Source organism: Neodiprion fabricii, chromosome 5 (genome assembly GCF_021155785.1).
Source record: "Neodiprion fabricii isolate iyNeoFabr1 chromosome 5, iyNeoFabr1.1, whole genome shotgun sequence".
Taxonomy (NCBI): domain Eukaryota; kingdom Metazoa; phylum Arthropoda; class Insecta; order Hymenoptera; family Diprionidae; genus Neodiprion; species Neodiprion fabricii.
The window spans coordinates 1,231,437-1,253,302 of record NC_060243.1 but is presented as its reverse complement, the minus strand read 5'-3'; the positions used below and the strand labels follow the sequence as shown (position 1 = coordinate 1,253,302).

The 21,866-nt window shown below is 40.5% G+C and overlaps 1 protein-coding gene across 10 annotated transcripts in view; it reads left to right on the top strand.

Annotated features, from left to right (window-relative positions):
* LOC124183741 (protein Tob1-like) overlaps positions 1 to 21,866 on the top strand; it is a 120,366-nt gene that overhangs the window by 76,502 nt on the left and 21,998 nt on the right. For 5 of the 10 annotated variants that reach the window (XM_046572659.1, XM_046572660.1, XM_046572657.1 and 2 more), the window contains one exon: positions 6,797 to 6,879. In XM_046572659.1, coding sequence (XP_046428615.1) covers positions 6,873 to 6,879 — 7 coding nt within the window. In that variant the 5' untranslated portion in view covers positions 6,797 to 6,872. Of the gene's footprint in view, positions 1 to 6,796; positions 6,880 to 7,473; positions 8,426 to 8,789; positions 8,810 to 21,321; positions 21,499 to 21,866 lie in introns of those variants that run through there. The other 5 variants (XR_006871036.1, XM_046572654.1, XM_046572653.1 and 2 more) reach the window with 3 other exon arrangements.

The following is a 21,866-nucleotide window of genomic DNA, read 5'->3' as shown; positions in this document are numbered from 1 at the left end:
GTCTCTGGAGGAGAAAATTTGCGTACTTTCAGTTGGTCGAAAGAGACGAAAAAAAAAAAAAAAACACAAACCTCCAAAAGTGCATATATTTATTTCGTCGCTTACTTATTGTTCAATTATTATCGGCAAATTCTCCAATTGTAACTTGGACTCAAAAAGGTATTTCATTTTGTTATTTATCAGGTATGCAATGGGTAATTATGTTAGGTATAGTGAAACGTGGTGCATAATTGTCGATGGTAAATTTTAAGTCTATCACATTCTTTCAGCTACAAATAAGGCCTTGACATCAATTTTCTTATCACACCTTTACAAAAGTCAAATTTCAGCAACATTCTCGTATGAAAATACAAATCGAGTGACTAAATATTTTGGCTAACCTGCAGCTAAAAATTTCGTTATCATATAGTTTTTGGCCATCGTAAAAAATACGAAAATAGCTGTTCAAGACTGTGCACAGTATAAACTACAAATAGAACATTCTCCTCTTTGTTTGAGTACCTAAGCCAAATTTACAGGTCGGGTGTGAATCGTTGATGAAAGAAAAGTTAAAAAAAAAACATAAAAAAAAAAACAAGCAAATAGGTATAATATTATTGTTTTAAATTCTTGTCTTTACACTCGTCTATAATTGCGTCTATGAGTTTGCACCGAGATTCGCTTTACACGGGAATATATCTAGATAAAAGTGCGTGAAAATAGTAAATATACGAATAATATATACTCGGATGTATCGATCGAGTGATCTGGATCTTTAGTTTCACCGATTGATCGAAAAATGTTCGGCTCCACAAGTCATTTGCGCAACGAACTGTGAAACAGTTGCGGTGAATTCCTTGCGATGTGATTTTCGCTCACGCAAAGTTTAATGCGGGATCGTGAAAAATAAATGGCGAGGATTCCTGGTCCATAATTAAATCCCGATTCATCGCGTATAAGAAAGATTTTTGGCTCGCGTTTAGGCTATCCCTCGATCTGACTAAACATACGGCTAAAAATATACTCGACCGGTGTCTCGGGGAATAAGAATAAGAATAAGACGAAAAGATCAGGCGTGCATGGATTTGTCAGACCGGCCAACCTGCAGCTGCACGAATCCGTTGAGCAACTCGTCTCAATCCCTGGCCAATTTTAATTTAAGACTGATTGACTACCCTCAAATGTCACTCTCCGCATTCCGGCTTCACTTTGATTATACCTGCAGATACTTCGTTCATCTGCAGATCGAAAATTCGGAGCTGAGTTCAAGTTCCGGATTTGAAAAGTACCGAAGGCAACAAATTCCGACAAGTCAAAGTTCCGAAAATGAGAAAATTTTAAAATCGTCAACATCGAAAAACCGAATGAGCGAATTTTTATCTTTGTAAAATTTCACGACTTTGATCTTTCTTTGTTTCGGTTTTTATCATTTTTTACACCCACTCGTCGAGCAAACTATGCCGTGTGAGTATATTTTATTTTTCGAAACTTTGCCCTATCGTGACTTTGCTGTTTCTTCAAAGTTTCATTTCTTCGCATCAAGTTTCGCCACCAAATAATTCGGAAACTAGACGCATTGGAAACCTTTCAAATTCGCAACTTCAACGCTGTCCCGAATATTCGCCCCCAACTTACCTGTTAATTAACGCACCTGCGCACCTACGTAGGTGTGCTTTCGTCGCTTTTCCGTGCGCACGTAAGCCGTCGGCTTCTAACCGCGAACACCGGTTATAAATTAAATGCCCGTTACGCGCGGTTACGTCGCGGCGATTATGCTGTTGCGTTTAATAACCATTTCGATTAACTGCACGGGCTTAACCACCGGCCACGTGTTCTTCCTCGTCGACAAGGTCAACCTTACACTTCGCGTTGCTCGCTAAATCACGTAATTCTAAAACAACTCCACAGCGATGCACGTGCACTTATGCAACGAGAACGAACCGCAGTGCGGGACGCAGGGTTTCAATTTCCACGATGTATTTCTACAGCTTGTCAACCCCGCTCACTTACGCCTGTGGATACTTCCACGTTACTACTTTACACGGGGTTAATCAGACCCAAGAAAACTTCGGAGCTTTATTACTATACGCAACGTTACGTGAAACGCAGTTACGATTCGAACGAAATTCTGAAATGAAACTCAACTCCGATCTTAGTTGTAGCAAAAAACGAGAACAAGAAAAAAAAAAAAAAAAAAACTACTTCGTCTTCGAAGAAACAAAAAGTGGCACTTGCATCCTTTCTGAATTCCTCTCTTTTCGATCGCGGTAAATTTCCTTTTCGTACGTAAAAACTTTTCATTCGATCCTCGTCAAATTGCCGCGTATCTCGATCGGTCGTCGAGTAACCGGATTCGCCTGCGGAAATACCGCGGCAACGGCGCGACTCTTTAGGTCTGCGTTTGCGCGTAGGATAGACGCGCGTGGTCTTCATGAATGGGCCAAGTTGCAGAGCTGCGTAGAAACGCGAACGCGTCTTGGACCGTCCGCAAGTGGACGGTTGTTATTCGGTCACGTCCGTTGCGTCGAAACGTCGCCGGTGTTGTTACGTGTTACGTGGGGTTTGCGTAACCCGGTAATAACAACACCGGACAACGACGGCATCCACCCACCACCACCGCCTCGCTCAGCATCGATCGTTGAACCATACGTGAGGAAAGTACGCGCATCTCGACGAAATTAATCCAATTGATTGTTAATTTTGTTTTTTCCTATTTTTAACCCTTTTTTTTTTTTGTTTTTTTGTTTTTTTTTCTCAGGTGTCCATGTATATTTCTAAATTAGTCGGACGTGTGAGTAAAAAAAAATCGGCTCGCACCGGAATTCGCGAGTCTCTTTGACGGACAGCGAAATTATGCGCCTTATCAAAGACAAACGGGCAGCTGGTAGAATCGAGATCGAGTAAAGTCGGTTGATTCCGGATCCTCTTACCGCCGCAAACTTGCTAAATCAAGATCGAAACTACGTGATTTTTGCAGGTCAAAGTTTTCGACGTCGTTGCAACGATGCGTTTTCAGAAAAGATCCACAAACAACGAACCGAAATTCAATTGACGAACACAAGTTTTGTAAATTCAACCAATTCGATTGTTCCAACACTCTCAAAACGTTGACTTCCGTTTCTACGTTTCCTTGCCAATTGTTAAAACCTCAGCCTCGTGAGAAAAGCGACCGTGGAAGAAATCGGATCGAGTAATGATCGAAGATGAATTTTGAAAAAATTATCACCCTCAGCCCTTTTTTTAACCCAAGAACGGTAACACGGTGCGTGAAGAAAATTTAAATTTCCCGCTACAAGAGAACAGCTTACGTTTTCGACTCGAAACACCGACCATAATTCAATTTCATTACTCGAAAATAAAAAAAAAAAAAAAAAAAAAAAAAAAACGAAGAAAACGAGATCGGATTCGCAATATTGGGGCGTTTTTTCACCCCCCAGTTACCGAAATAGGTAACCAAAATGGAATAAGAAATACCGTTAACGTTCCAGGGTGCATTCCGTATAAAATCGGCAGCCGACGGGATTGGGCGACATGTTATAAAATGAAACGTAGGTGGATAGGTAAGTTATATCACGCGGCGCATCGCGATTAGGTTTCTGCCAGCTGATTCACGCCCCGGTCACTCGACGAGCACGTGGTAAAATATAAGCCTAGGTTATACTCGTATAAACGCATAATTCGAGAGCTTAGGTGTGTGTTGGTACGGCATCGCGCGCATGTTCACTCGGTTTCATTCATTCGTTGGATAATCGTCCGGTTCCTGTTTGCCGTTCACGGTCACTCCGAGCAAAGCAAAAGCTGCCGCCGCAGTTCCAAATCGACGCTCTACGCCGAATGTGCAGCGACGATGACAATTACGCCTCCGGCCTCAAGGTTCCGCGTAGCGGCGTTGGTTCTTTTTTTTTTTTTTTTGTTTTTTTTCAATTACTATTATTTATTTATACAGTTACGGTGCCGATGATGACGACGCGCTTTTGCCTCATCCTCCTTTTATCCTCCTTTTCTCACAATTTCTTACACCTGCTGCGTCATCTTCTGACCGTTCCTTTCTTCAGGGTGTTTATACAACTGGAAAACCTGGAAATGTCATGGAATTTTTGTTCCAAATATTTTAGGCCACCTTGTTTCTTCCTCCGAAGCTTACGTAGTGACGGTAAATGATTCTTGTGGCAAATCTATAAGACGCAGCCACGTTTTTTTTTTGTTTTTTGTTTCTAGAGCTCGTCGAGGATTTGGAAACTTTTGAACGTAGCTTTCCTTTATCTGCAAGAGTTTAGTCTGCGTTCGCTTAAGTTCGTGATCCCCGGCCGACTCGGCTTACAAATGTCCTTATATTTTAAATAACTATTGATCCGGAAGAGGCTGAAGTTGGTAACGTTAACGTAACGGAACATCGGGATGAAAAATCATCGTTACAGAATTTTGGAAAGACTTTCTAAGAGTTCGATTTTAAAAACACGAGTATGTTTTGTTTATCATGGATCGAGTAAATTTCAACTTATTTTCAAGCTACCAACTTTGACGTCGTTGATCCGATTGTAACGAGATAACACAGCCAGAAATCTTGTCAGACGTTGTAGCTACCCATTGAAAAAAAAAAGAACCACAATCGATTTGGCAGTTTTCGAGATATAAACGAACATGTATACATAGACAAGTTTGAGTTTAGGTATCGAATGCGTAGAAGAAGAGAAGAGAAGATGTACATATGCGACAGTGCAAGGTCTTGCGTATAGTACGATAGGTACTTGCGTGATGTTTGAACAGCGTATGTGATTAGTGATTCGGGTATATAACGTGATGTATCAGGCGTGTGTGTGTGTGTACGTATAGATTTAACGCGCACCGTTAATAATAATTACTCTTTCAGCAAAGTCGCATGAGCTCCAAAGTTGGGAAGACCGTTTATATTGCGCCGTTGGTTGGTTATTATACCCAATTCCGCGGAGAGAGGGAATAATCGATAATTAAAGTCGTGTTGTAATCCTACTTTTATCGACCGAGCAAAACTCACCCCATCTCATAATGTGTAGCAATGGCTATGTGTCTCTGAGAAGCACACATTTTTTACGATTTTCGAGACACGAGTAACTTGTCTGGAAGTTTGAACCCTTTACGTTCGTTTGTTTATTTAATATAGGTAGAAAAAGGGTGAATTTACTCGGTCGGTAAAGGTAGGAGTACTACGTGAGCTTGATGATGTTTGCGATGAATAAAAATAAAATGTACGACTAAACGAAGACAATCGACTATTATCGAATCGGCCATGGTCACGATCGCTTCTTCGGTGACTATATACGCGTGTACAAACGACTTGCGTGTCGTTTTATTGCATCGGATCAAAGTCGCGTTTCTATTATACCGTACGGCGTTGCAGTATTGCGGTGTCCGTAAGATTATTCTGGAACAATTACGCGCAGCGTGAAAACTGGAATCAGGCAATAAAAGGCACGAGAGGAAAAGGCCAGAAGAATTCTACTCACAGCTTGCAGGAAAAATATAATCAGCGGCTCGGAATTTTCCTGTTGTTGAATTTTCCGTTCTCAGCTGGGATTGCAGAGAAATGTTTGTTATAATTCTACGTTTTTTCGACAGAAATGTTAGTCCAAAAACAACGTCGTTTCACCGAAGCCTCTCAAAGGCTGTAAACCGCTGATTCGTTATGATCAATATCTAGCCGTTCCGGCCGAGCGGCGATAAAACGATATCTCTGGATTTGTTACACGTATACTACACATATTACTCTATCCGATAGCTCTAGAGATAATTGCATTTGTGTACATGATATTTCAACGAAATTTCAGTGCGTCAAACGCACAGATTATACACACATACGTACGTATGACGAGGACACAAGGGTGACCGTGTTTAATTTTTCCCGGTACCAACGTGCACCGTAATTCAGTCGATTTAGCAAACGTGTCATTCCCCATCATATCTGCAATAATTCAACAATTTGAATCGTCATTTGTCTGGGATTTGATCGTGCAGGACAAGGGTCATGTTTTCGTATCAACTTGTGAACAAAGTTTATACAGTTGACGAGTATCGACTTATCGAATTGTGCAATTAGGTGATAAACACGTATCGGTGTCGGTTTTTTAATTATCGTACACCGTGTGCTTAAAATCGCTGTTCACGCAGCCCGGCCTGCAATTAATGATAAAAAACGTGGACTAATCTCCTAGAAATTTTCCCCATGGTTTTAACCGTCAAGATTTATCATCACACCGAATAAGAAATATTACCCTTCCGGTTTATTCGGCCCCGCAACGCTGCTGCTCGGGATTATAATGGAAAACGCTTGTGTAACGCCGGATATTAAGTTTACCCTGAACCAGGACCGGGGCATTGAAGCTCTGCATGCTTGAAGCGGGAGCTTTGCGGTAGCTTTGCGGGCAAGGGCGGAAATGCGGAGGAAAAAAGTCTCGCTGTAAAAGATAAGATTTTTATGTATAAATATTCACTCGCGAAACGTACCTCCATAAATTGCACCTCTAATACTACGCGTGTACTATATTATGCATTTTCTCTTATCCTCTTTATTACGTACTTGAATTTGCAAGTTTATTTTCCCTCGTCATTGTTCGCAGATGTTCGTAACACGTCGATGAAAGAATTTTTCCGAAAAACGTTAAAAAATAATCCCGCAATCTTGCATCATTTTTCTCGTTGTATTTTATTCTTTTGCATTTTATCGCGAATCGCTGTCGAAGAAAATAAACACAATAAAACGTTACCCAACTTTCCTTTTCGCAAATACCCCTGCGATCATTCCGACGGATCGATAAAACTCTTCCCTTCCTTTCTGTTCCAGATAAACTCATCGCCCAGGAGTCGAATCGAACCGTAGCTGCGACGATTGAACGAGTTGTTAACAAGTATCATCGTTCATGGCTGGTGAGCGCACACATATACATATATATACATACATACACACATATATATTCCCGCAACATCGTACATAATTTGACAATATTATTACAATACTCTACGCGACATCTCACCGTACGTCTCGACGTTATTAGGAACACGAAAAGTAGAAGAAGTAGGAGAAAAGAAACGGCAGCAATTGCAATTAAAATTTACAAAGGCATTTCGAAAAAAAATTGGCCAAAAAAGAGACGAAGAGAGAAATTGCGTGGGCGGCGCGAGCTTTATTCTTCTCGAAAGCTCCGCCGGCGGCGTTATGCGGTAAGTAGCGGCTTCCCGATCTGGTCGGCCTCGCGACCTTGCAGAAGCCCGCTTGCGTGACTGTGTAGATGTCCCCACTCGTGTTCCTACCCCCTCCCCCCTCCCCACCCCCCCCCCCCTTTCTACCACCCCCACCCACGTAGATCATACGCCCATGCATGCACGCCACGGACGCAACACACTCGAGGATATACGCACACCTCGACTATGTAAGTCGGCACATGCTGGCCTCGCGTATCAGTTTCGCCGCGATACTCGGTGGGTGTGCATCTCCGGACGAAATACGAGAAAAAAAAAAAAAAAAAACACAGACACACGCATACGACTAATAATAATTTATAATAATAATAATAATAATAATAATGATAATAATTTGAAACAGTGGTTAGATTTGGTGTTTTTCTTATCTAGCCACATTTTAAAAAGTATTTCTCTTCCGAACGAGGAATAAAAAATTCAACGAGAGACTGTACGAAAATATTGAACGCAATTTTTACACGAAACGAAAGATCTTTTGAAGATTAATAATAGCATTAATTACATTGATAATAATATTAATAATAATCTTTTAATCAAAGACACCGAGTATTATTATATCTACATTGTATAATTACAGAATTCTTTCCGGATTCTTTGTTTTATTTTTTTTTCTTTTTTTCATACTTTTATACGATATCATATAATTCGCATTATAGTTATAATCGTACGATCGTCGATTGATTTTTTTTACAATTTTATATCCGTACACATAACGCAAGTAACGTATAACTGTGATAACAGTATAAAAAAAAAATTGTAAAATTTTATTATAACAATACGAAGTGACAAGTGCGGCGTGTTTTTCTTTCCTTTTTTTTTTTTTTTTGTTCTTGGCAAGTTATAAAATATAACCTGCGGTACGATTTACAATTTGTCCTGGAAGATTTCTCTTGTCGTACGTCGCAATAAAATTCATCAGTGTATTGCCGGCTGTACGAAAACTCGAGGAACACAAGCAACGAGGAAAAAAAATAGACGACGGTATAAATTAGTTGTGAAACGGCAAATTATACATTCGCGGAAGTGTTTGTTAACGTATTATTTTAACCAGCCAGAGCGAGAAAAGCTCTATCTCTCTCCTTCTCTCGTTCTCTCAATCGTCGGGAAATTATTGCGATAATATACGAGTGCGATATATTATTATTGCGTGTAATTGGCTTTTGCTGCTATAATTGTTGCAAGTTATCACCGATCCGTTGAATTCAAATAACAAGTGAGTGGCGCTAATCATACATACGTATATACCTATATATACATATATATATATTTATACCGAATTGATTTATACTCGTAAAATAATAACTGCCCATTTTCTATCTTGATGAGGTTTTTCTCTTCCTTTTTTTTTTTTTTTTTATTTACGCATTCCGTCAGCTTTTCGAATTTTCTTCTATACTAATTTCACCTAGGGCAGAAAATTAAAATTATAAATAGAATATGTAACGCGCTTTTATGAGGAAATAAGTCGTTGATTGCGTATCGCTTTAATTGTATTGAACTTAATATCGTATTGCGTGAGTTAAACCGCACCTAATCAACAGGAAAAAAATGCAGCCTGGAAAAAACAAACATTTGAGAAATATGTACCTGCAACACTGTACGTGTATACCTGTAATATGTACATAGGTGTAAAAATATAATAATGCAAAAATATTCATCATTTGTTATAACTTGGGATAAAATTCGCATTAATATTCATACCGTAACCGCGTGACTTTTTTCATTTACTCAAATTCTCGTCGTTTCTTTCCGTTCTCATTTTTATCACTATTTTCGCACCGCTTCTCGTCATATGATCGGTAATTTTATTAACATAATTTCAGGTCAATTGATTATCACTTGGAAACTGAAACCCCATATTTAATAATGCACAACGGACAGGATTTTTTGCCAATTATAATTTGGTTTGATTATGAACGTTTTCTCTATTTTCTTCATTTATTTTTACAATAGATGCATGTGTATATCTATATATATGTATATATATTTATTTTTTATCAATCACACTTCGCGGCCATACGTTACGTTACTAATTGACTTTAAGAGATACAATTACTTTTTGTTTCCTATTCTTGTACGATCATTTTCTGCCACTCGCATGCATACATCTTATCGCAAATTCGTACGTTTCTTATTGAAATACACACACAGACACATTATATTCGCCTTTTCTCGCGATGCAGCTGTTTGCGAATTCGCGCACTTGTCAAAATAATATGCACCAGCCACCACCAGGCCGATGCTGTATACGAAACGAGTCGCGAAAAAAAACACATTCCACGGAACAATCCGTGTATCTGTCACAATGATACATAAGAGAGAAAAAAAAAAAAAAAAAAAAAAAAGAAAAACTAGAAAATAAATTATAACAACACAATAATAATATGATTAATAATAATGCTAATGATACCTGCAATGTAATATTGACGATCGGAGAGTATTGCGAGGAAAAATTAATTATCTGTAAACAACTCGCAGGGTGGCACCGTTATTATCTGTATGTATAGATATATATATATACATATATATGTATACACATATCGGACACATATGTGTAAAAATCTGCATGTCATATGTAAAGCTCCTTATCGGCATCTATTCGTATGTATACACGTATACATATTGTCTGCAGTGACGAGCGATATTTCAGTGGGAAACGCATGGAGTCGTATTATTATTATTATCATTATTATATACACACACGTCGTGTTAGAGTTAGTCAGTAACGTCATTGGAACGATTAACGATATGAAAAAAACGCGACGGTTTCTAATTTTTCAACCTTTCCCAGTGCATTTCTTCATGTACCTACGTATTGAATTTTTTTCTTTTTTTTTGCAAGGAGAATATATTACGTTTAGTGTTTTTTTTTGTTTTTTTTTTAATCGATCAGTATAGTTTCAATGAATCGAGTCTGGGCGTATTTACGTGTAATTTACACACATCGCTGGACAAACAACCGTCCGAATAAATATGTTATAATGACCGCGGTAATTATCTTATCTATTTTAAAAGCTTGAAATGAACAATAAATGACAGATTGAAAAAACAAATGAAAGAAAGAAAGAATACACAATTTTTTTTTCTCAACCGCGCAAAAACGCCTTATCATAATATTACACCTCTGTACCCGAACCTTTGTGTCTCCTGAGGAGAAAAATTAATTTAACGTCTCTTTTTTTATCTTTGTTGAATTTGTAATTTTTTTTCTGTACCATTCTCGATAATTCATTCACGGCACGCAGCTCCGATACAGTGGCTATGACGTAAAGAGAATAGTGATAATGATAATAACGGCAATCATCATACTCATGGTAAATGAATAAACGATCCTTTTACGCACGCAAGTATACAAATCTATACAACAACTCACAAGTATGTAGCTATCTGCCAAGTATATCCATAAAAGTATACATAATGAACGATTTTTAAATCATTTACGATATTGTTATGCAAACATGAAAACTCCGTTATGACGTCCGTGACACTTTGTAACGGAAAAAAAAATTACGGATTGTCCATCTTTTTTCCTAATAAATAATTACCTGAAGACCGGAATATCTGAAAACGTAACAAAAATAAAAAAAAAAAAAAAGAAGTGCGTTACTACATGTGCAGAAAATATAGATTGGATGCGATAAACGCATATAAACATTGTATAACGTACATAAATAATGACCGTTATGTAACGCAATTTTATAAACAGCGTCTATCCGTTCAATGGTAATTCGTTCAACACGTGCTCGAGATAAATTTTTCACGATCACGATTTTATTTTTACTGTGTAATTATCTGCGTTCTTTGGTTTTTCTGCACTGATCCCCCCCCTTTTATTAATCTTTATTAGTTTTATTCCGTACTCTATGTTTCTATTACATGTAGCTTGCTGCTAATTCTTGATCAAATTTTCGAATAATCAACAATCTAATTAATTAATCAATCAATCAATCAGTCTCTATGTTTCCTTTTCTCATTTTCCCTTTCTCTCTACCTCTATTTTAATATTTCTCTTCTTGCTCTTGCATAATTCTGCAATGAGCTGCGCAAAAGGATCGGAAAGAAATGTACCGTAAAACTTTGAAGAAACTTGTGTAAATATATTTCTACGCTTTATAATATAAGACGATAAAACGTTACTGGCACGTTAAATTGTATAGCTTGCGTTATTTGCGATTATTTGCACACTTACATTAGCAAACAAATTTATCCTTGCGGTGACAGACGGTTGGCTAAATTGTTACATATGAATATCCGCACGTGTATATTATATAACACATTATTATTATTATTATTCGTGCGTACGTATACGTAATATAACTCACTCCTAATGTAAGATATACAATGCAAATATCCAATGCCGATTGTCGCAACTTTTTTTTTTAATTCTCCCCGGACAAATGAACTGTATTTAATATAATATAATATATATGCGAACATGTACGCAATAAGAAACATTTACTTTTACTTTCAGACGAGGTTGTGTCAAATATTTGTCTGAAAAAAATTACCATTATACTTCGTACGAGGGTCTCCGTTTTTTTTTTACCCTTTCTTTTTTACTCGATTATTATTTCAATTTTCTCTCCTTTCTTTGTTCTCAAATTCGTCCGAAAAAAATCATTACCGCTTCACTCTCGTTGAAGAAAAAATTTCAGGCACGTCATTAAATATTATACATACATAAATATATATGTATATGGAATTTTGTCTACGTATTCGTATAAAAGCTACTGATGCGCATAAGATATTATCTATCGGTACATATTTACCCGTCGTGAATAATAAAAAATTCAACGTGTGTACTCAACGCGGTTCTGAAATACAGTAGTTAGGTTTTTTCATTCTCTTTTTCTTTTTTTACGGGGAAAAAAATAAGATACAGCCAGAACGGCGAATTTGCGCGTTCGTGGCGGGTTATTTCCAAAAATACACCGTGCACGCGGAGAATGATTTTATTTCGCCTGAAGTAAAATACGCAACAGCCGGTGTCTGGCATTCTTCGCCTTCGCTTCGTTTTCGTCGGAATTTTTGTAGAAAATTGGTGTGTAGATGAGAGGTAAAAAACAAAAAAAAAAAAATTTACAGAAAGAGAAAAACTATAGAAACGAAAAATAAAAAACAATTAGGAAAGACAACTGTTTGTACAAAGTCTAGTTTGTATTATGCCAAACTGAAATAGTTTTCGTGATGGAGGAACAAATTTTAAAACACTGAATTTCAATTCTGAACACTTGATGATTTTATCAACAATATCAGTGAAGTTACGTTTAGTGTATATTCTAAAATTTTGTCATTGTTTAACATGACAATGATCTACTTTTCACTGGATCGTCAACTTATCATTTCTAAATTATAACTGTTTCGTGCGTAGGATTCAAAGATGGAATAAAAGCGTATTTGTTTGCTAAGAAATTGATCTCTAATAAATTAGTCGAAGAATTAATGACGTGTTAATTTTTTTTACGTTATTACAATAAAAAAGTGTGAATAGTTGAAATTGCGTGTTTGTAAAAAAATTTTTCATCTCAAGGACTTATTCGAAATCAAATTTCGCTCGATCAGCGTCAGTTGTGCACTTTTCAAAACCCGTTCTTGCACTTACAAATCCCGCACGAGTATCTCGGAATCTCAGCTTATTCATAGAAAACAGGAAATTAAATAGATGCAGGAACTTGTTTCCTCGTTCTCTGCTCAGCGTCTAGACTCCAGAAACTAGCTTCATCGCTATTCGGTATCTTCTGGCAGCAGGTGTAACGGCACCGTATACACAACGCAAATCCGCTCGGCGTTATAAAAATGTCAACATATATATAACTGCGTGTTTAAACAGTTTCCATATGGGCCATTCCACCAAATCCTGTACGCAAATCCGGCCTCCAAATTTTTTATGTCTTCTTTTTACGAGTTCTTAAGTGTCAACAAAGAGATTTCTCGAGTACGAAGGATCTCTGACTTCAGTTAATACGGGCTTTCGTAATTATTAGATTCTGCTTAGAAATTTTCCAATCTAATTAATCGGTTTAAAAAATGCGTGGGACAAAAAAATAAATTAACGAGTTTTTTTTTCTAACTCGTCGTTATTAGCGATAAATTAAATAAAAAAATTAAACCTAAAATTTCAATTCCATCATCTGCTCCATCGCTTTTTGCAAATCGGATTTTCTTTTGGCCCTCCTTCACCTCCGATTCGCAGTGTCGGCTTGAATAAAATTTGAAGGCTGTGAAAAACTCGAAAAACAAAAAAAAACATCAAAAATTTGGAATGGCCCATATATACCGGGAGAATCTGATGAAAGTTGAAAACGAACCGCGCACGCGCGAGTTTTATCGGCTGTTCGCGCAGGCTGGCCAACCCGAGTTTTCAGCCGTCAAACTCTTTCCGCCGGCGACGCGGTTCCTACGAATTTTCGAGGTTAGGATCTCGAAGAATCGAGACGGCGACTCGGAAAGGTTTCGGAAGCATTTGTCGTCGGGGCGGAAAGTCGATTCTTCGAAGAACGGTCGGAACTCGACGCTCGCGCTCTTTGAAAATTCAAACGCAGACATTTTGCGTAGGTTGGCCCGCCTGCGTCGCGGACGAGAATATCGCCGCGGGAACCTTTCGCCGACCAATGAGATTTGATCATTCGGCGCGCGCGCAGTTCATTTTCAAGTTTCGAGAGATTCTCCCGGTATAAATGTTGTAAACGATACGCGACCTGGGCTACGGCCACGCCACTCTGGCGAGTGTGCGTGATGCATGGAGTATGGAAGTATGTTTCGAAGTACTGTAACACGACACGTGATTCCGTCTCTGGCACCGTTCGGCAAGGTCAGAGAACCGATACCTATACCCAGTACTACACCTCGACACGGCCTCTTGTGGGCGGATGGGTATTACATCTGTGGACAATCGGATTACCCGCAACCAAAATGTCCGGGTCTTATCGCGCGATCGCATCGCTGCTCCCAAGTCGGGCGTTTTCGATGTTTTACTGCCTCAATTATACAGCTCTAATGTATTACGTTTAGCGATACTACAGCAGCTGACGAATTGAGATAAACGGGTGGTCTACGTATCGTGCTCACTGTATTTTTCTATAGTTTTTTTCTTTTTTTTTCCCTCTCTTCGCGTCACGAGGAAAGCTCGAAAAGAATCCGGTGAAAATCTGTGTTATTACAAATCGATAGCAAATGAGTACGAAGAAGCAGCCTTACGTGCTTTGATTAATTGATAAGAAGTACGGCGGCGGAAAGAAGGCAGCAAATTCGCATATCGGGTTTCGCCAAGTCGCACACCTGCACAGGTGGTGCTTCTCCTCGTAGGTTCTGAGCAGGTACGCGATTCTAATTGGCCTCCTCCGCCTTTACACGGTTCGACACAAATATGTGTAACGTGCGAGGGGCCGGTATCGGTAACACCGTAGATATGCGATAATACACATACGCGAGGAGTGCGAGGCACGTTATAATTATGTGCATGTCTCGCGTCTCGTGCTTGAAAATTTTCCACAATCATGATCACGGAATGTGTACGTGTACGATAATCTGAGTGAATATAATTCGCAAACACGCCTAACGCCTGCCGTTTTTTTTTTTTGCGTATACGCGGATTGGATTTTTCAATAATCGTTTTTTATTTTTTTTTTTTTTTAATTATTTTGTTACTCCAGTTTCGTAATGTTTGTAAAGCGTTTGTAAGTGCTGTTGAACCTTCGTTGTACGTACGCGTTTTTCTCAAAACTATGTTTTCAAATACGGTGAGCAAGATTTTTCGAAAACGGCTGAACCGAGCAGTCACAAATTTTTCACACAAGCTTTATGAATATATTTTTCAGTTCTTGATCCAAGGTTTTTTCTCACCGACAAGTATTTTCTATTTTATAAACAAATTGAGGCGAAAATTTTTATGGATAATCGAAGGTTCTTTTAGAATCCGCCGTTTTGTTAAAAAATAATATTTTGCTTACTCCTTCGATCAAATACCCGATAATACCTTGTATTGACTGAATCTTTTTTGTTTTTCATTTCGGATGATCCCGTTCAGATATATCTTGCTCACCGCAAGACGCCTTTTGTTACAGTTCCTCCCGGAGATCGGCTATAGCAGTGTTAAAAATCATTATTTTTACAAGTAAAAAATATCAGAACGAAGTTCAACGTTACCCCAATATGTGTATAAATTTTTATATTAATAAATTGAAACGTTTCTTGGTGAAAATTCCTTGAGAAATCGCATTTTTCAGCCTCGCTAACTGCGTATAACCCCTTAATGATGCAATGCCTATGATTCGGGAGTTGGAACGTTTTGGATACGAAATCAGCCGCATCTCACCTTATCTCGTTATCTAGGCTCAGCATCGTTGCCTCACACTCACTCTGACTCGGTGTTATTCGTATACATGGGTGGAGGTATAACGTTATACGTATTTCTGTAATTCCCATCGCCAGAGTGATTAGGCAAAATAAACACCCAATTTGTCATTGTCACTTTGAGAGTTTGAAAAGGAGAAAAAGTCGCTTTGATTAAAAATCAGAGTTTCCAATTACCGGAATTAAAGTTTAATTTATAACCACCGCGCGAAAATACCAGAGTTCAACCACCGCAAAAAGTTCGAATTCTGAAGAATCTCGTTGATTAATTCGAATTGCATCCTGCATAGGCAACGAATTATATAATGTTTACATTCTTACGATTCAGTTGCGATGCGAATTTGCGTTGTTTACACGTCGTTCAAAACCGCAAGAATATATTACGTGGAATATTCGCGATTCGGCAGATGTGAGTGGGGGAGCTTCGCAGATGCTATTTTAGATCGGTCGGCGGTGCTTGGCGATGAGTATAGCCTCTGAAAATATACCTGAGCTTTCCAGAAATTTTGAACAACGGTTCTTCTTATGAAACTTTTGTACATAAGGCGATACCTGCTCGAAATTAAACGTTGGATCAAAGATCCGATGCGAGATTCGAATGCTGCTACGATCCGGATGGGTTATACAATGAATTTATTTATCATACAGATATACTCATTTTTGCGTATTTAGGAGTTGAAAAAAAAAAAAAAACGGCGCGGAAAACGCGCGTAAAACTTCCACGCATGTCTGAAACCGAGGATATTTATTCACCGTGAGCTATTAATACAATTGTAACTAACGGGATAGACAGAAGGCTTGTTGTTCATATCCCGGGTATAACTTGTTTGCATCGCAGACTCTGCGTGACACAAAGTTATACGCGTTGAACGATTCGCCGTAGGTAAAGATAAACGTCACGCTTGCGACGATAAATCGGCAACGCGTTTTTTTTTTTTTTTTTATAATCTGTGTAATTTTTCGTACCGGCGATAGGTTAAAGTCCGTAGAGAAATATCTGTATTAAATTAAAGTAAAACTCCTTACGGAGTTCTTCTTTTTGTTCTTACTTTTTCCCATTTTATCTCTGAGCTTGCAAATATATAAATAATATAAATAGTTATATGTGTAGATATAATCGCAGCATATGGGGGCGTTGATAACGCAAAGTGTAAAGTGTACAGCATACAGCGTGGATACACCATAGTATATATAACATGGTAAATTTGATCGAGAGTCATCAATAATCGTAAAATCGTTATCAATTTTTCCAGAATTCGAGTGGGCGTGATACTGAAACCAGAATTTACGGTAGCTTAAAAGCTTTTCAACCGGGCAATTATTGATCAGAAACTTGTAAAGACGTACGCATCAGTTTTCTTGAAATTCCAGCCTTCAGGCAGAAAGAAATTTGAGTAAAATATGATCGAGCTATTATACCGTTTTGAATGTGTCCGACGTGAACAAAAAAAAAAACAAATGTACAACGCGTGAACTACTTTTCTTAGCAAGTTCTCACTCTTTATGTGATAAGGATAATAATGCGTACAAATACGAGTTAAAAATTCGCCATGTTAATAAAACAAAAAAAAAAAAAAACTATGTGAACATATGATTCGTGGAGGTATTATCATTATTATGAAAATGAGAGAGAGTAGAAAACGGAGAGAGAAAGAGGAAGGAGGAGGGGGAATGGAGGAGGAGGGGGAGGGGGGGGGGGGGGTTGAATATACACAGCGCGAGATGTGGAAAAAGTCGTCGGTTTCGCAAGTACACGTATATGTGTAATCTCCTCGTTGTATTGGTTTTGCACAGGCGTCTATGTAATACATTCGCACATATCATACAACCGCAACGGGGCACGTAACGCGAATGCAAAGTAGCTGGCGTAAGTAGGACGGCTCCGCCCGTATATACATGTATATATATATATATATATGATATGTAACATATATATATATGCGAATGGATGTTACATATATATACACACACACACACACACACCCTCGTTGCGGAGATACATAGGTTTGAGATAAATATAGGAGGTGCACGTATGCACACGATGATGCGGTGCACATGGTTGGCGAACGGTAGGACAAGAGAGTCAATCTTGTAATTGGTATCACCCGGTGATCTATTATTACGCCATCCACCACGTTGACCGGACCGCAAGCCGCCGTCGTCGTTCGGTTTTGATCCGCGATCCCCTCAGCCTCGCCTCGCGGCCAACGTGCCATTCTAATTTCGAACCCGGTGACCTTATTGCGAATCGCTACGTTCCGCAGACTCGTTCGTTCTTTGGAACGAGGCAAGGAGGCGGCCAGGAATCCCGACTCAAAGTTCATCGGGTCGCAGGTTACTCGGATTGGCTTCCGGAGTCGAACAGTCGACGCCTAGACGCTTGCTCGGATTTATAGGGCACCGAGCCTCGGCGACCTCTTAGGAACACCCGCAAGTGATGAGGAAACGGAAAAATCTTCTTACTGCCAATTTGCGCCTCGTGCGCCTAATTCGGATAAAGTAATTAGCTTGAAACTATCCCGTTTCATCCGAGGAATTCAATTTTATTTTTATCAGGTTATTCGTCCGGCAGCGAAGATGAGAAGTGGACAATGAAAGATACAGAGAGAGAGAGAAAGAGAAAAAAAAGAAATAGCCAGGAAGAGGAAGTAGAAGAGATATTTACGACTATGCCTAACCCAATGCTAGTAGCCTAGCAACGAAAATGAGATGAGAAGGTTGCGTGTGATGCACGCTGTGTGGATCGTAAGGTACATACCTACCCCCCTTCCACCTACTTAGCCAGTCATCCGTCGACTGGCTCCCGTGTCGAGTAGCGTAGAGTGGCTTATAGTGGTTTATTTACGGTGCCTCGAAAGACCTGGATGCTACTGCATCTTTGGACCTGGTGCAGACCCAGTTTTATATTCGACGGTAGGAGAAAAAATTCTGCGTCACTGCCAAGTGGCCCGCGCTAGGTAGTCTCAAACTACGATCGTCGTCGTACCGTTGGCGACGACAATCATCTCATGGTACCGAATCTTTTCGGCTTTTTGGTTTGGACGATTAAACGCTGAGGGCGAAGCGAGAGCGGAATTTTAACTCTCCGATTTCTGGGGCGAAAACTTGGGGAACATTAAGTGAGCTCAGTCATCAGCCGAGTATGTAACAACACTACTTATCCACACAAGTTGAAATGTTGTGCCGGTATCCAGGTATACCCGGCTTCTCGGTATTTGCTCGAGTGCTTTAACGCCTGCGTCACATCTGACAACATACGACAAGTAACTGTGTTTGCTGCTTGCAGACGGGCGGACCACATGCCTGGGTGTAGATACGCGTACTTGCACATGGTAGGTTGTAAACCGACATCACCTCCCGTGCTCTCTTTGCCTTTCCTTCTTCTTCCTTTTCTCCTTACTCTCATTCGTTGGATTCTTACGACTCTTCCGCTTCTTACTCTTGTCTTTTTGTTCTTTCGCATAGCGTCATCGTTAAACTATGAGACCATCCGAATCGCGATTTCTTCCGTACATTCAAAGTACCTACACTGGTCTATGTTGGAACCAATGGAACTTGAGTTACGCGTACATTTGGAAGGACAAAGGTGCAATGGGACAAGGCTTCTGAACAACGATACGAGTCATTACTTACAAGCAGATACTGCCTTTTTGAAATTCCTATTTTCGCAGTGAGCACAGTTTTAGTGCGTCGTAACGCGGTACTGCAATATAGCGGCGATGATTCAATGCCACAGGTGATTGAGGAAATTGTTTTACGGCGGTGACGGAATAAAAAAAAAATACCGCTGACGCTCTTCCGTTGTGCAGACCGCAGTAGAGAGAAGTAGGGCCGAAGGAACCAAACTCGAAAGCGGAACGTAGATCCCGGGACCAAGGTGCATAGAAATGAAGAAGTAGGAAGGAGGCGAGGAGACGCAATCGATGGGCAGCAAGACTAACGCGCAGACAGAAATATGGAACAGAGTAACACGTCCGCGCCTCGCTATCTGGAGCAGGACTGGGTACAGTACGGCCGCGTATTGATCTGTCCGTCGCCTGGCACCGGGTTAGAGAAGAGGAAACGAGACGGTGCGAAGAGCGACGGCGATGACACCAATGGGTGGCGGCGGCACCCTGCGGCAGTCGGCAAATGGTGGTATTTTACATCCGAAGTTGCGGAAAAGTTCCTGGCCGATCCTTACAGGTGCGACGGTCGATCATCCTCACGTCACGCGCCTGGTAGATTAATTAAGGATCTCTGAAAGGGCGACGCGGTTACCCAACATGAAAACATAGGAAAAAGTATTTACGGTTCTGCTTGGATTTTGTATTCGCGATTGTATAGGTGCTTGAATTTATTCATACACGGTCAAAGTCACTTTGAAGTCATCGCAGAGCGGAAACGGAAGAAACGGAAGTCAGAAATAAAGACAGAGAGGTGATCCTCAGTCTGTGGCGAGGGAGTGAATTTGGCTTTGTTAACTCGATGTGGCATTCAGCCATGATTTTGTCCGGTACCGGAGGCGGTTGCCAATTGGAAAAGCCGACGAGTTTCAGAAGGAGGGGTTTTTTTCCCCCTTCATTGATGGTAGAAAGCCAAGCCCGTGAGTGAAACGGCGCCTGCGTTGTAACGACGCCGCGTTTTTTGGGTCTTGCCAAGTAACCCGTCAATCGTCAAGAGCTTAAGGCTTTCCGCCGGTTTCCCGGAACAATTACTATCGAGCTGGCGTCGCTTCGATTAGTCGATAGCGTCGACGTTACCGATGCTAAACCGAAAACGAAATCCAACCTGCACGTCGAAGAAACGTCGGTGATCCGAACTTGGAGGCTAGACGGAGATGACCCTCTTACACTTCACTGCATAGAGAAGGTACGCCGCAGTGCCTTCTGCATAGTGTAATTGATAGTTGACACGACAGCGTTCAGACCGAGGCCGGTTTATTGCGGAATTGAAAATTGCGCAACCCGACTGTAACTGACCCGGTTGGTACCAAGGCGACAAGCCAGCTCGATGCCCCGCAGCGACCCACCGACCCACCAATGCACCGGGAAATTATTACCGCGCAGAGAATACACAACTTGGCTCGTTAATACCGTTCTCCAAAATTGACGATCCCCGCGTTACTGACCGTCGTTAAAGGAGTAATTACACGGGATTTCAAATGACGGCGGAAAATCATCTCGGACATGCGATATACTGGATGAATTTTATGCGATAGCACTCTGCGGTGGGAGAGAAAGATCGAGGCTCTACCTTGTTGACCTTTGATCGAAATGGTCTGCGTGCAGCCGAGGACGGGGTCAAATTTCGAATCCAACCTCAGATATGAACGACTCGTGCACACAACGGCCACATGCGTATTCTTTCCAGTTTGAACCATGACGTATACTCGTATCGTCGGGTCGACCCTGACTGTAAGGGAGGCTGTATATTTTTAACTTCGGAACTTCTGAGAGGCGTACGCGAGGATCAATACCTTGGCGAACCACATAGGCAGAGAGGTAACCCGGCAGCCAGACTTTAACCCATATATCAAGTTCTACCCGGTGGTGGCGGTGAAAAAACACGCTCGCTCTCTTCTTCAACGATACCATCCGCGCCACACAGATGCACGGTCAAGATACCATCGCGAGACGATAACGGTGACCTGGAACAGTTGGTTCGGAGTACAACTCGATGATGCTTCGTCTCCGTCGTTGAAAGCTCTAACAGCCTCTCTTACAATGGAGGAAGCCAAGGCACGATTAAACGCTGCCAAGCCGAAGTCCGACGAATCGATCTCACACGATGCCGTCGCCCAGCTTCGGAGACTCCATGAAACTCAGGGAGAGTAACTGGGAAGATGCGGAGATGGAGATGGAGATGGAGATTTCTTTTTCCACTAGTCCGTGATGTTCTCGCGCCAGGAAACGCCCTTCACGAATCTCCGGTCAAATTATCACGTAGCGTAAGGTGAACAAATTGCATGACGGTAAAGTTCAACGAGTTTCCAACCTCTTCGAATACACTCCGAAACAGTCTGAGCTCTTGAGATGCTAGTCCGTTTTTCTACCCTCTCTTACTTTCACAAGCGCGGCATGTGAAAGCAAAAATTGCATGCCGAAACAGCGTGTGGCAATTCGTCGGTCCTGGCATTAAGGATGACGAAAATGCCAACTTTTTCGTTTACGTGTTAATACTGTGTCCGCAGCTCTGTCTTCGTCGCAGGTATGAAAAAACAGCGCTTTATTTACTGAATAATCAAATCGTACCACCGCTGGATTCGTCGTTCTCGAGTACAGTAGCGTCATTAATGGTCCCTTCATCGTGAAAACGCAGCT